At 41.5% G+C, this 16,767-nt stretch overlaps 1 protein-coding gene across 2 annotated transcripts in view; it reads right to left on the bottom strand.

Moving 5' to 3' along the window:
- HERC2 (HECT and RLD domain containing E3 ubiquitin protein ligase 2) overlaps nt 1-16,767 on the bottom strand; it is a 600,800-nt gene that overhangs the window by 81,592 nt on the left and 502,441 nt on the right. For both annotated transcript variants that reach the window (XM_085851823.1, XM_085851824.1), the window contains exons 72-73: nt 6,739-6,870; nt 4,846-5,004 (exon numbers count right to left, since the gene is read on the bottom strand). In XM_085851823.1, the coding sequence (XP_085707949.1) occupies nt 4,846-5,004; nt 6,739-6,870 (291 nt within the window). The remainder of the gene's footprint in view (nt 1-4,845; nt 5,005-6,738; nt 6,871-16,767) is intronic.

Here is a 16,767-nt window from a genome sequence, read left to right as displayed (position 1 = left end):
AGCTGTACTTTGGCTCTGAAGCTATCCCAATCGCACGTTTGTATATATAGAGAGATAATTATATTACTTTGTTTGCCTGCCTGTCACTGAAACAGAAATGAAAATAACTTCAAACAGGAAAATTACTGTTTTGAAGGATGTCAAAAAGGACACAAACAAGAAGCATGAAGAACTAATGTAACGTCTTAAAAAAAATAAAAAGACTGAGTCAGCGGCGGTAAACTGCCAGAATTAATTATATTTAATCTAAGCGTTTAGAATCCTTAAATATATACTTGAACACTGTGGAACACAAATCACCTTCTTGCCGCTTCCAAAAACCCCCAGTTTTGCAGTATTTGGACATATTAAATAAGGTGGTGTATAAGACTGCATCAGTGGCAGTAAACTTCTGGAATATTTTTTATATGACCTTCAAATCATTATATACATTTCAATTGAATTATATACTTAAACATGGCATGGGGTAAGGTGTTTTATGACCTCTCAAGTTACCTCTGCCACCAAAGGTGGAAGGAGGTGATGTTTTTACCCCTGTCTGTGTGTTTGTTACTTGCGAAATCGAAGATTTTTCAAGTATATTGGTCAGTCGATTTTGTTATTCTTCAAACAGGAAACTTACTATTGGATTCGCTATATATATACTAGATATCCCTTATTGTCGGGTTTTCCGTGTGTGTGTGTGTGTGTGTGTGTGTGTGTGTGTGTGTGTGTGTGTGTGTGTGTGTGTGTGTGTGTGCGCGCGCAACGCGAGGCTCCACAGCCCGAACCAGCGAACCGATTTCGATGAAACTTTGCCAACATGTGCAATATGTGCTGGGAATATGCGCGTTTGAATTTCGTTGCCAAGCAACCACCCGTTGCTGTGCAGCGGCCGAAAAACCGCGTACAGTATTTTCAATACAGTCATGCACCGCTTAACGACGTTCCGGGCAATGACGGATCGCATATACGACGGATTTGCCAGCTCTGAAAAAAAAAAAATGAAAAAAAAATGTAGCTGAAAAATTCCTATCGCCAAGTGATGTAGTCGACGTCGCGCTGCCAGTCGTATAAAAATAGCACGTACAATTATGTACGCTGTACAGTACATAATACTTCATAATGATAATAAACGACAGTGTGGCCCTGTTATAATGCGATCGTTGAGGTCCATAAAATGTCATCGCCAAAAAACAGGGTCGTGCTAAATCGGGATTCAAGGAAATCGGCTTTCAAACTGAAGCAATATTTGCACGTTTACCTTCTAGCAAGTAAATTACCTTTGAATTGAAGAATTGCGTGAATAAATCGTTGTTACAGTCAAAATTAAAACACAAATTTCTTTTTGGTGAAACTTTTCATGTTGTTAAAACAATCGCACTGTTCCGAAAATATATATCACAATTGACAGGAGCTTGTTTCTTCATTTATAAATTATAACATCAATGCAATGATTACGTATTTATAAAATCCAAACACTATTTATTCATCTTTCGATAATCGATGCGAGAGGAGATTGTGAGCTCCTGCTAACAACACCGATGGCCGGCATGAACAGCACAAAGGTAAAACTAACGTGTCTTCCGTCTCTCTTGGATGCGTGTTACAATTGCCGACAGTATTCAGTACAGTAACATGCTGTACAGGTTTGTATCCGAGGAGCAATAGGCTACACTATATAGCCTAGGTGTGTAGTTTTGTGTAAGTACGATGTTCGAAAACTAAAACTAAAAAAAAAAAATGATGTTCGCACAATGACGACGTCGCTTAACGACGCGTTTCTCAGAACGTAACCCCGTCGTTAAGTGGCGCATGACTGTACTTGTCCTTCAGTTTTGAATGTAGAGAAACGAGACTTCGGAATTAAACGCTTCGAGATAATTTAGAAAATTTTACTCGAGCCGATTTTTGATTGAGGTTTTATTTTTCAAATGGTAGTCCTTCAAAAATCGGGTGTCTATTTACCGTCATTTTTTATGAGGGGCTTAGGAAAGTGGGCGGAGCTTAGGGAAAGTGGACGTGGTTGCTGAAAAGTGGGAGTGGTGTAGGAAAGTGGGCGTGGCTTATGAAAAATATTGTGTGGCTCAGGAGGTGTGGTCAAACAAGAGCATTGAGAGAAGTTTATCGGGTTTTCCGTGTGTGTGTGTGTGTGTGTGTGTGTGTGTGTGTGTGTGTGTGTGTGTGTGTGTGTGTGTGTGTGTGTGTGTGTGTCTGCAACGCGAGGCTCCACAGCACAAACCAACAAACCGATTATTTTTCAAATGGTAGTCCTTCAAAAATAGGGTGTCTATTTACCGTCATTTTTTATGAGTGCCAGTTGGCAAAATACGCAATAAGGAAAAATCTTGCCAGGCAGAGGAACAATTGTATGTGAACCAATACGGCTTGGTAATGAATCTTCTCCGGTGGATCGGTCAAAATGAAAAGCATCGTATCCAGCGCTTCGATCCTAGCGAATCCCTTGTCGCCTACCGGCTTGTCATTTTTTTGTCTGTCATAAAATCGTCATTTCTTGTTTGTCTGTCTGGTTATCGCTTACAGGTCACAATTCTAAAGCGATCATCATGAAACTTTACTAAGTCGTAGAGGTAGTCTCAACTGAGAAGCCGATTGATTTTGAGGTCAAAAGTCATCTTGAGGTCACATTTCTAAAATCGTCATTTTTCATCCAATTGATATTTGAACAATATTGCGTCACTGAATTGGGAAACCAACTATTTTTGAGGTCAAAAGGTCAAAGGTTAACTCAAGATCAAACTTCTAAAATCATCAAATTTCATCTGAAAAATCGTCAATTTTAATCTGATTAACATGAAAATTATGCAGCAATTGCATAGTGCATCGCTGAATTTGAAAAGCTACTATTTTTGAGGTCAAAAGGTCAAAAGTCAACTCAAGGTCACACATCTAAAATCATCAATTTTCATCCGATTGACCTGAGCTTTGATTAATATTGTCAATTTTAATCTTAATGAAATGGACAATTTGATGTAACCATGGCAATCTTTGGAGATGGGAGTGGATTTTGCAAGTATCGTGCTGTTTTTTTCTTGTTTGTTTGTGTGCAGGATATCTCAAAAAGTTGTGGACGGATTCAGATCAAATTATGTGGGCAGGTTGGGTGTGTGAGGATGAATTGATTCCATTTTGGTGAAGATCCGGATCAGACTCCTAGAATTTTTGAAGTGAGTATTCACCATTGAGAGATCGGGATAAACCGATACATAGCACAATGTCTCAAAAAGTTGTGGACGGATTCATACGAAACTTGGTGGACAGGATGGGCGTGTGACAAGGATGAATTGATTCGATTTTGGTGAAGATCCAAATCCAGATTCTGATATGAGTTTTATTTAATTTTTTCAAGTGATTCTTCACCATTGAGAGATTGGGCCAAAAATGATATACATATAGCACGATATCACAAAATATTGTGGACGGATTTGAATGAAACTTGGTGGACATGGATTTGTGATGAGGAAGAATTGATTCGATTTTGGTGAAGATCCGAATGCAGATCTGGTAATTTTTTTAAGCGATTCTTCACCATTGAGAGACAGGCTAAACTAATATATTTATTTTATATCTCAAAAAGTTGTGGATGGATTTGGATGAAACTTAGTGGACATGCTGGGTGTGTGACAAGGAAGAATTGATTCAATTTTGGTGAAGATCCGAATCTGGAACTGATAATTTTTTTAAATGATTCTTCATCATTGATATAGGGCTGCATTAATATGTAGCACGATATCTCAAATAGTTTTCGATGGATTCGGATGAAACTTGGTGGACATGTTGGGTGTGTGACAAGGACGCATTGATTCGATTTTGGTGAAGATCCGAATCCAGATCTGGATATGATAATTAATTTTTACAGTGATTCTTCACCATTGAGAGATGGGGCCAAAAACGATATAACACTGTAGGCATAATATTTCAAAAATGTAATGGGCCTGATATATTCTCATGGATCAGGCATTGCGTGGCAGAGGTATGCGCTCTACCAAGTGCTCTTCTATTTCAAAAATGTCAGGGACCCAATATGTTCTTGTGGATCAGGCATTACGTGGTAGGCATTACTCTACAGAGTGCCCTTCTCGTTTAATTTTGTATTCATCCCTCCATTTAAGTAGTACATTTGGAGAGATATCATGTTTGTTACAATCTACTCTTTTCCAGTTGATATTTCATTTTTCGTTGTCGTTAGATCCTCTATAAACAAGTTTACACAGCTTTTGAGTGTGAATTATCCGAAGATCACCTGTGATCACATGATTATGATGCTAGTTTCTAAAATTGAGAAGGGAAAGGGAAAGGGAAAGGGAAAGGGAAAGAGAGAGAGAGAGAGAGAGATGGAGAGAGATGGAGAGAGATGGAGAGAGATGGAGATGGAAGAAAGGGATAGCTCAGGAGGAGATAAGACTAATAAAAAGGAGGGAAGCAACATGAACAACAGCAATGGTGGAATGGTGTTAAAATTTCACTATTTTGTATACCTACTAAGTAGATCGCTCTATTAACAAAGTTTTAAAAATTAAAATGACCTCTTTCAAATAGACATAACATTGGCAGTAATGATGCAGTAATTAAAGCAATAAAAAAGCAGATATGGTGATGTCATAATACCAAAAAACGGATAATCAAACTAATCAGCTCCTAATCAAACTTTTTCACTTTCGTGCTGTGGTCTTGAAGAAAGCAGAATAGAAAAAGTCGATGATACATTTTAAATCGGATTAAACCAACACCCGCAGCTCAAAAAATAACATCCAAGAAAGCCCAAAAGAAAAGGATAATTTTTTCAAAAACACTAACAAAGAACCAAAACAGGAGAGACAACTTAGTTGCACATACAAGACTTACCAAGGGTGTTAAGCTGTGCACAGGCAGCCAAGGACGCAGCTAGACGAGGCATAATAGTTTTATTTGGACCCAGGTCAAGGCCAAAGTCAAGGAGACATGTCACAAGATCCATTGAGGGCGTGGAGAGGATACAGCGATCCGAAAGCAGGTCCTTTGGGCCTGGCGAGAAACACAGCATTAGACTGCAGAAGAAAAAAAAAATCTAATCATGATTTGCATAAATGTGTTGGCAAGCTGTGCAAGCCCCTCCAAAAGCACTGGTATTAATTTGGCTGCATAGTCCTCTCTGCAAATATGTAATGCTTCTCTGGGTGTTGTGCCATACACATCATGTGATGACACAGCTCCTTGGACACCTCTATTTTTGCTAACATGCACCAACTAATCGCAACCTAATCTGAACTCAATATTCCTCATCTCTGGCAATTTCAACTGCCATCATACTCAATGCCTTCAAAACACCAACATTTTCAAATGAGAAGGTAGAGAAATTATGATCAGTCACAACTCTGCCTTGGCGATAGTATGAGGGCATCAGTACCACATGCCCTTCTGATTTTACTTCAACTCTGTCTGCTGACTTCAGCCTGTTGCACCTTACACCACCTCCTAAATGCTTGGATGACAGCCAATATCAATCCAATTCACAAGAAGGGTACAAAAGAGATCCTCTCAAAACAGGCCAGTAAACGTACTATAAATTATAAGCAGTTATACAACATGTAATTCCTGCAGCTGACACGAAGTCCTCTTTTTCTCAAACAGCAAGTTCTCTGCACACGAGTTTGGATCACATATAGTCACTCAAATTTGGATTGATTGCTGTTTCTATCTCAACAATAAAGGGAGGCCCTAAATCTCAAACATGAGGTCAGGGCTATGTTTCTGGAAGTATCATGAGCATTTGACAACATTTTGTAGTATGCTCTGTTTTTCTCAGCATTCTGCCTGTGCCCCACAAAGCCAACTTATTTTCTGGATTGCCAACTTCTCCAATCATACTTCAAATGCTTGGCTCTCAAAGGAATCCTTTCATCTGCTCCCTCAGTAAATGATGGAGAGCCCCAATTAGGCATTACTTTGGGCCCAATGCTGTACCTCATAATTGGAGAGTGCCAATTAGGGGGGAGTTCCTAATAGTTGGAGAGCCCCAATTAGCATCCTATAGGCCATTACATTAATGACCTGTAGTATGCTCGAGAAAACACTTTTCCTTTTCACAGATGACTCCATATTATATTTTCATATAATGGTGTTTATCTATCCATGATATCTTCTGTCCGAATTTTGCTACGTCTCCCCATCTACTTGCTGGTTGCTGTTTCCTTCCCTCTTCTCTTCTTTTATTGTACGTCAATTGTATTGCTTGTTGCATGTGTCTGCTGTTAACGTGACCGACCAAAAAAAAAAAAGTGTCCATGCTCACTGCCCCCACTCTTCGTGTATTGCCTTTATGTGCTCTTTAACTCGCTCTTCGATGAGCAAAGAATGTATGTACAAAAAAGAGCTGTTCAAACAATCTGAAAGAAACAGACAAACAAAGCAAAGGACTCCAAGAAATAATGGTTGTTTATTGACAAATATCTTCTATTTTCTCCTCTTTTATGATGACCTTTCATGAAACACAGCACAAAAACCCATCACTGTAATTATGAAATACAAATTGGTGTCAGACGCATGATCTTCCTCAAACCTGAGATTATATTCAGCATGAATTTTGAGTGCGAACCAGTAAAACTTACTTGGGGAACAGAGCGCAAACTTAACTGTGACCTCCAATGTTCCTCCCAAACTCAAGAGATACAGAATATCAGCACTTCATTCAAACCATACACAACAAGGTTCATAATGGAGGAAGTAGTTTGGAAAGCCAGGTGCCAAAGGGGCGCTTACCTGCAGCTGGCACGACTGGGTAGACGGTGAAGCGCCAGCCCCAGCCATTCACAGAACCATCACTGGTAAACTTCCAGCGGAGTTCTTCTCCACAGACACGAAGCTCACTGGACCAGTCTGACCACTCACGTCCTAACAAAGAGCATCACAGTTATAACTAAGAAAATGTAATTAAAGACTTTACAATTACATCTTAGACAAACACACAGTTAAATTTGTTTCCTTCCATGGGGGAGATGAGGCTAAAATATATTGATGGGCTATTTATGAAAAACAACATTGTGTATTTTGTTTACATACTCAAGTGCAGACGGTAATGTAAATTACTCAGAATCAAAATTCGCATTTGGATTATTTCACTACATTGCAGTCCTTCCCTCACCCAATGAACCAAAGAAGCTTGACTTGACCAGCCTAGTTAATCCAATGTAGGAGGAAGGCATCCCTCAGCATGGGCCAGTTTTTTTTATATTCAACAAAATTAAAAGCCATTGGATTACAGGAAATGCTTCAATTTCATCTCCATGCAGTGATCTCTGGTCTGCCTCTCCTTCTCCCAGGGCCTTCTCTTGGTTGCTTATAATTAGTTTTTCACCAATTTTCCATTGTTTTGCAATGTGTCAGTCATGTTCCATATCAGTTTTTGGATTGTGATCAGCTTTTTGATTGTGTACAAAACATAATTTTTGGCGGCGGCCAATTTGAAAAAATATTTGAATTTTTTTTTTTGCATTTCTACATGTTTTAAGTGATTTCCAACCCCCCCCAAAAAAAAATTTGTTAGAGAAAAAAAAAAATTGCAAATTTTTTTTCAACAAAATTTCGATTTTTTTTCTTTTTTTGTTATCTACATGTTATCAGTGATTTCCAACAAAAAAAAAACATGCCAAAATTATAATTGCGGCTGATTTTGGAACTTCAGGTGGATATTCCCACGTAAAATCAATTTCTGTCTCAAGGAATCTAGTGACGAATGAATTGAGACGAATTATGACGAATTAATTGAGTATGTAAAAGTTAAAAGTAAAAGGGAAAGTTGCAAACTATAACTCTGAGCACTGTTGACGTCAAATTGAATGAATAGGATATCAGGTTCACTTGAGTGACCTAGCAGTATTGGCGGTGGAGGTTTTGCACTCTACCGAGTGCTCCCCCTCTTGTTAATGCTATGTTTTCTTTATAATTCAGGTGCAGAATGTTTCGTTGACATCATTCGCTGGAGCACCCACAAAGTGCGAAGACAGCTTACTATTAGATGATTCTGACCCAGTGCATCGATGTGGTACAGATTGTTAGCTGTTATATGTATACTGCATATATATATATATATATATATATATATATATATATATATATATATATATATATATATATATATATATATATATATATATATATATATATATATATATATATATACAGTGGGGAGAACAAGTATTTGATACACTGTTGATTTTGCAGGTTTTCCCACTTACAAAGCACGTAGAGGTCTGTAATTTTTTATCATAGGTACACTTCAACTGTGAAAGACAGAATCTAAAACAAAAATCCTGAAAATCACATTGTATGATTTTAAAATATTTAATTTGCATTTTATTGCATGAAATAAGTATTTGATACATCAGAAAAACAGAACTTAATATTTGGTACAGAAACCTTTGTTTGCAATTACAGAGATCAGACGTTTCCTGTAGTTCTTAACCAGATTTGCACAAACTTAAGCAGGGATTTTGGCCCACTCCTCCATACAGATCTTCTCCAGATCCTTCAGGTTTTGGGGCTGTCGCTGGGCAACACAGACTTTCAGCTCCCTCCAAAGATTTTCTATTGGGTTCAGGTCTGGAGACTGGCTAGGCCACTCCAGGACCTTGAGATGCTTCTTACGGAGCCACTCCTTAGTTGCCCTGGCTGTGTGTTTCAGGTCGTTGTCATGCTGGAAGACCCAGCCACGCCCCATCTTCAATGCTCTTGTTGAGGGAAGGAGGTTGTTGGAAAAGATCTCGCGATACATGGCCCCAACCATCCTCCCCTCAATACGGTGCAGTTGTCCTGTCCCCTTTGCAGAAAAGCATCCCCAAAGAATGATCTTTTCACCTCCATGCTTCACGGTTGGGATGGTGTTCTTGGGGTTGTACTCATCCTTCTTCTTCCTCCAAACACGGCAAGTGGAGTTTAAACCAAAAAGCTCTATTTTGGTCTCATCAGACCACATGACCTTCTCCCATTCCTCCTCTGGATCATCCAGATGGTCATTGGCAAACTTCAGACGGGCCTGGACATGCGCTGGCTTGAGCAGAGGCACCTTGCGTGCGCTGCAGGATTTTAATCCATGACGGCGTAGTGTGTTACTTATGGTTTTCTTTGATACTGTGGTCCCAGCTCTCTTCAGGTCATTGACCAGGTCCTGCGATGTAGTTCTGGGCTGATCCCTCACCTTTCTCATGATCATTAAGGCTCCACGAGGTGAAATCTTGCATGGAGCCCCAGACCGAGGGAGATTGACTGTTATCTTGAACTTCTTCCATTTTCTAATAATTGCGCCAACAGTTGTTGCATTCTCACCAAGCTGCTTGCCTATTGTCCTGTAGCCCATCCCAGCCTTGTGCAAGTCTACAATTTTGTCCCTGATGTCCTTAGACAACTCTCTGGTCTTGCCCATTGTGGAGAGGTTGGAGTCTGATTGATTGAGTGTGGACAGCTGTCTTTTATGCAGATAACGAGTTCAAACAGGTGCAGTTAATACAGGTAATGAGTGGAGAATGGGAGGGCTTCTTAAAGACAAAACTAACAAATCTGTGAGAGCCGGAATTCTTCCTGGTTGGTTGGTGATCAAATACTTATTTCATGCAATAAAATGCAAATTAATTATTTAAAAATCATACAATGTGATTTTCAGGATTTTTCTTTTAGATTCTGTCTTTCACAGTTGAAGTGTACCTATGATAAAAATTACAGACCTATACGTACTTTGTAAGTGGGAAAACCTGCAAAATCAGCAGTGTATCAAATACTTGTTCTCCCCACTGTATATATATATATATATATATATATATATATATATATATATATATATATATATATATATATATATATATATATATATATATATATATATATATATAGATATATATTTACAGATTTCAGAATCCATCCGATGAATGCATACCAACATCCAGGTCCTCAGATAGTTATTTCCCTAAATGCATGTCCAGGAGAGACCCATCCCCATGTCTGGTGGGATTCTAAATGTGATGCATTGAGAAGGGTAAAGAATAGATCCCCTCTCTTATGGGAAGCTTTTTCTCTTTACGACAGACACATTAATGCATGCCATTTCTTTCACGGATGCCGGCGCCCGCTTTTTTCCAGCGACATTGACACACATTTCTTTCACGGACGCCGATACGCGCCTTTTTCCAGCGACGTTGACACACATTTCTTTCACGGATGCCGAGACCCACTCTTTTCCGATCGGCGTTTGACACGAGGAATAATGAGAGCGCAGGTTGTCATGGCAACGGTGCGCAAGTGGGGCGGGGTGAATTTGGGGGGAGACGGTGGCACCTATAAAGAGAAGGAGAGGTCTGTTCTTGACGAACGGTGGGCAGTGAGAGCGGCGCGTGTGGGTCAGTCAACAGCATGTGGGAGTGAGTGGCGCGCGCGCGGGTTAGTCAGCAACGAGTGAGGCACGGGTCAGTCGACAACGAGTGAGGCATGGGTCAGTCGACAACGAGACAGTTTGCCAGTCAGACGGCTGGTTGCTTCGTTGGTTCCAGTCAGACGGCTGGCTGTTTCGTCGGTCCCAGTCAGACAGTTGCCCTTGGCATACCTGTTTCTTTGGGGTGACGTCGACTGGCATTCAAGGCTGTTGGCGAGTGGGTGCATGGCAAGGCTGGGTGCTGGCGATGGACAAGACACGCACACACATTTCAGGACATTTTCATTTGACGGACGACTTATCTTTGGTGAGTGAGACGATTCTTCCCCCCCCCCCCCAATGATCTGCTGGGTACTCTTCTTTGTGTTTAGTTGTTAAGTAAGTCAATCCCTGATAAGAATCTGCTCTCTGTCTCTTTTCCTTTCACTCTGATTGATTTTGCCTGATTAATTATTTATTTGCTTGCGATCATTTCGATTCATTTGGAATTATTTATTTTTACCTTATGTAAGTAAAAAGTTATTTTTGTTTATTTATTTTCTTATTAATAAATTATTATTTGTTGATGTTCCAACATGTCCGTGCTTGTCCTTAACTTCCATTGATCCAGCATTGTCCGAACCTTGATAGACTGGGAGGTAATAACCACAGACTTGACCAATAATAGCCGGCACGCAATAGCGGTTAAAACGCTTGGCCGCCCTAATTAAGATCTAATCAAGATAAGATTTGCTTTGCCGAAGAGGCGCTCCGCGTTCAGGTAACCACGTAACCTCTAGTTAAATGGTATAATTAGACGGTGTACACTGGAACTCGTGGTTAACTGGGTGGCGTTCATGGTTCTAAAGCAACCCACCGTACCACAACTTTAATTGTGAGCATGGGCCCCGGGTTTGGCTCTTCCGAGGACAACCGGGGATTAAACCCCCTGAGTAACAAACCGGTGTCTCGGTACCCGTGGCCGTAACAATATATATATATATATATATATATATATATATATATATATATATATATATATATATATATATATATTGTTGTGGTTGAGGAAATTCGCAAACCACCATTCAGGTCCCGTAGGTGAGATATCTCTGTAAGTATATGTGTAGTTAGCCCCAAACCCGTTGTTTAGAGGGAATAAATGTCATTCATTCGAGCTGCGACCCTTTTAGATAGCCGTTTTTCTGTTCTATCTTTATTTTGAGCCAACCACGTCTCAACAGCCATCACACAACAACCACCAACCGCAACGCCGCTTCACAACAACAACAACAACAACGCCGCCAACAGCCACGACCTTTACCGTCACATCTCGCTCTCGCAACCATCGCATCACCGCCATTCCCGCGCCGCTTGTGGGCACCGATCCTGGACTCATACAGGGCGCGCACGGAGCAGCGGGTGCAAAAAGCGGCCTTTCCGAGAAATCGGATCAAGGATGATTCACGCCCACTTCTGTTCCGTCCTATCAGCGAGCGTGGGGCGATTTGGCCCCGCCTCCAGGCGCGTCGGAGTATAATCGATATATGCAGATTCGAGGATCAGGATTGATTCACGCCCACTTTTCCTCTGTCCAATGGGCCAGCGTGGCTCCGCCCCCGAGCCGATCCTGATCCAAAAATCTGCATATGGTTTCTCCTGTCACACTATAAAGTGCCGAGCGCGGGGCGAATCGAAAAAAGAGTTGGAGAGTTGTGGCGGCGGCGAAATCAGTCGAGAGAGTGTCTGTCGGGGTCCGGAGAGTCTGGAGAAGCCAAGGAGCTTTGTGGAGGTCTGCGCTCGTGTCAGAGTCGGGGAGCTGCGGAGAGGGGAGGCCGGGAACGCGGTCGAGGTCGCAGTGGAGTCGCTCGGCGTGGGACCCAAGCCAGCCAGATATCCTCTTTCCCCCGAGCATCAACAACCCCCCCCCGTTTCCCCCCGCGCTGAGATAGTGTGAGAAGGGGGCCCCGTTCCCACCCCATTCCAGGCAGTGCCAGCGAGGCCCGCGGAGTCGGGGCGCCGCCGCCATTTTGCGGCTCATCACCAGACGGGTAGGCTCGACGCGGTCTCAGCCCCAGGCCCGTCTGCCCCCTTATCGTTGAGGGTGGCCCCTTTTTCTTTTGCTTTGGAGTATATGTGTTGTTGGCGCCGTCTGTGAAGTAAAACTGTGTAAGTGTTGCCGTGTGCTCGCGTAGTCGGTAGTAGATCTGCATTGTGTTTCTTTTGTTGCAATTGCTTTTGGTGCGTAATTGTTGTTTCTTCTTTTGTTACATTTGCTTTTGGTGCATAATTGTGGTAATTGTATATGTGTGCTTTCCGTTTGCCGCGGAATAAATGTGCTTTATGTTGAACTGTTTCTCCCGTTTCGCTTCGTCTTTTCTCTAATTGAATCTCCATCTTACTTCACGTAAAGGGTTGGTCGTGGGCTAAATACGCCCGATAATTAATCGGAACCGTCGAGGTTGACGATAACACAGCTCGGTTATCCCGATAGTACGGAACGGGTCGCTTAAAGTGGCCCGTGTCCGAAGTCGACCTGCGGCGAGGTGCGATCGCCCGGTCTACCCTCCGTGTGGGTACTTAGGTAGGTCGAATTTGGCGAACAACCCTATCCCACGCGGAGGGCTGATTGGCACGATCGTGGTGAGGCCGAAAGGCCCACCCGTGACTAGTTCCCGGCGTTAGTCCGAGAGGGTCACGACGGGATTGTCCGTCCGGTGGGCGACGTGCCGCGATTCGAGTTACGTGGCCGCTCGCACGCCGGCGGGCGCGAATCCGCAACAATATATATATATATATATATATATATATATATATATATATATATATATATATATATATATATATATACATACATATATATATATATATATATATATATATATATATACATACATACACACACACACACACACACACACACACACACACGAGGGTGCTTCAAAAAAAAGATTGATACAACTTTGACTTCCTGCCATTTCTTTGTTTTTTGACCTATACTGTTTTCCTTTTCAGGGTTTGGTGGTGTTATCGTGGTATTTGTTCCCTGGGATTTCAAGCTCCGGAGCTCAACTATGCCATTGACAGTGAAGCAGAAGACAAAAAGTGATGCCTCTGTGGTATGAGACTAAATCATATGTCGACACCCGCCGGAGGTTCTGCCGGAATACGATCTCAGAACACGTGATGGACCCACAAGTTGTGCCATTCAATGTATTGTGAAACATTTTGAGCACAAGGGTACAGTGCACAACCAGAGCAAGAGCAGCAGTGGCAGGGCCAGCATCAGTAACCAAGAGCCAAGCCAACATCGACACCGTGCGGGATTCTGCAGTGGACAGTCCCAAGAAGTCCCACCACTGGCACTCCCGGGAGCTAGGCGTCAAACCAACATCAGTCTGGGGTATCCTCATTAAGGAACTGAATCTTTTCCCATACATCATCTCGATAAGGCAAAAACTGAGTCAAGATTACATGAGGAGACTTGATATGTGCAACTGGCTCAGTGACAGGATGGAGTAGTATCCAAACCGGATCAACCTGATCTGGTTCAGTGATGAAGCCCATTTCAACTTGAACGGTGCCATCAACAACCATAACAACATTTTCTGGGGGGCAGAACCACCTGAGATCACTGAGAGGTACCTGAAAGGGCCGAAGGTCACATGCTTCTGTTCCTTCAATGCCAGATGGGGAATGCTAGGGCTTTATAGTTTGAGAATGACAACAGCAGGATGGTGATGATGCCAACAGCAGGCTCCAGAAGTTGCATAATGATCTAGCCCAAAAGGTCACCACAAACCAGCTCAGCATAACCTCGTGTCATGGTGATTGTGCAATGTCACTTCCATGGCATGGTGTGGGATACATTTTTCCATGAATAACGATTCTCACTATTCCAAGGGGTGATTAACTTTTCATTGTGGGATTAACTTTTCAGAATGCTTGGGAATAATTAACTTTTCAGAATGAAAGGGTTAAAAATATCCATCTCCTCCACCACCTGCCGTGTACGAAAACGTGGACTCAAGATATTTTTTTGTGCTTTCAACTAAATGAACTTTCATATGAAATGGGCAAAACCGAGAAAAGAACAAAGAACCAAAGAAAACTAAATAACTGAAAAATACTGCATGGTCCTGGGAGTGATAAGCTCCACCTGCCATGCGGAAATATTATCTCTCGCTTCATCATGCACAAGCTGGAGTCATGATTGAAAGCGATCAGAGTAATGCTGACGTAAACACATTCTGTGACCTGAGCCAAACGTCATACGATCACTGCCACAAGCTTCTCGCAGCGCTCTTACAACAATGTTAAATGTAATTTAAATTAATAAATGCAAACAAATTTTTATCTCGGGTTCGTTATCCCAGTCGTCTTCATTGGTTTCTAGTCTACAAAATATATCAGTAAATGAAAATAGTTTTTCTTTATATTTTGCTTCATATACACAAATACAGTGGGTTGACAGTTCTTCTTCATTATGGTTTCGGTATCGGTCAAACCAACTTAAACTTGGACTCAAGATTGTTTTGGTAAGTGTTACAACTAAATTAACTTTGTTATTGTGTTACTGTCTATTATGAGGTAAATAATAATATTATATTGTCACAACTAAATCCATTGTTATACCAAGCTTATAGCTTTGCTTTGAGACCAAAAGATTTCGGTAAGGAAATGAAGTATAATTTTCCCATTGGAAATAATGCAAAACCACCTCACGGATAATGAAGGTATGTAAGCCCTTTGTTAAGTGGGGAATACCTACATTGCATTTACGGTTTTTCAGTGGCCATCTTGGATTTAGAGGTGAAGATGACTGCCAACCTATAAAATGACCATCCCATTCTCATGAGATTTTTCACCTTAAAATCAGTTGAGAACGACCCCTCATTCATGCTTGTCGTGTATTTGGTTTGAAAGATATGATAAATCTTATTTCCATGATGGCCATCGGTGGCCATTTAGTATTTTGCGCTCTTGTGTAATTTGCCAACATTTTTGGGAGATGCATAGGAGCATATTTTTTTTTCTAAAGGATCTAAGGTAGCCAAATCCACCATGAAATTTTGGAAGGAAAAAAGATGGTCACGGATTCCACCGAAATGACCCAACTAACATGTCTTCACCCATCACAGTCAACTGTTCAACTCACAATCCCGGGAGATATGTGGCAACCTCATTGAATTGTTACTCTCAATTAAGTGACCATAAGCAGCCTAATTGTGCTAACAAGACACTGAAACCAATTATCTTTGTCCTGATGCATCTAAACACATTGTTAAAAGTAAATAATGATGGATGTTTTCTTTCACAATCTCACGAGATTCTCAGAACTCCTCGGACAAAGACCTAGAAAATGGCATGGGGTTTGTGGTCCCTGGTCAAGTCTTCAAGAGAAAATAGTCAGAAATATTAGCAAAGACCGATGGAAACTCTGCGGTAAAAGCCAGTGCGCTTAAGAGAATGCCACATAGTTATTTGGGCGGTGTATAGGCAACAGACTGCTACCTCGATTGCTCCCGATAATAAAATGAAGATTGCACCCATGTCTGAAGGAAGCGGTTCAGTTTGGAATTTTTAATGTGAAATAGACAAAGCCTAGAAACAAACAAAACCCATTAGAATTACCCTTTATAAGTCTTTAGAATTCCCCTTTCAAACCCCCTCAGAATTATACTTTGTAACCCTTTAGCCCATCAAAAATGAAAAATGAAGAACCCATCAAAAATGAAGAAGAAGAACCTCTCTACCCCAAAGATAGAGGATTACTTGCAAGCTACGGGAGTTTCTGGGCATGGTGACTTTCTACAGGAGGTTCATCCCAAACTGTGCAGACATCCTTCATCCACTAACTGACCTCTTCATACGACATGGGAAGGAGCCAAAAATACTTCTGGTTTGGTCCGACGAATGTGCTGCTGCTTTCACCACAGATCATTTTTCGCTAGCAGAGGACACAATGCTTGGCCATCCTAAGTCAGATGCACCATTATGCATCATGGTGGATGCATCAGATGTGGCAGTTGGTGGAGGATTCCAACAGCATGTGGAAAGGAAGTGGGAGCCCATTTTCTGTTTTTTTTCCTTGTAGCCTGGAATTAAATTGCATCGACCCATGTCAACTGCACCCCTCCCCCTCAATCTCCAAGCTGACCTCCTTCCAAATTTAGTTTTTTTTTCTGACAGAGTTTGCATTTGTGTCCATCTTGTCCACCCCATGCATCCTCTCCTACCCCTCATTCCTCCTTACACCCATTGTTTGGCCAAGTCTCCCTCTATTTTGTCCTTGAACCCTGCTGTTGGAGTTTCCCTCTCTCTCTCCATTGTTGCTTTTAGTCTGTTGCATCCTGACCCATTCAGTGTGATAGCTCTTCCACGAGTCTTGA

This window comes from Eptatretus burgeri, chromosome 13 (genome assembly GCF_056783735.1).
Source record: "Eptatretus burgeri isolate ZD-2024b chromosome 13, Ebu_testis_v1, whole genome shotgun sequence".
Classification (NCBI taxonomy): domain Eukaryota; kingdom Metazoa; phylum Chordata; class Myxini; order Myxiniformes; family Myxinidae; genus Eptatretus; species Eptatretus burgeri.
Note: the sequence above shows the minus strand (reverse complement) of the source record. Positions and strands in the feature narration are given on the sequence as shown.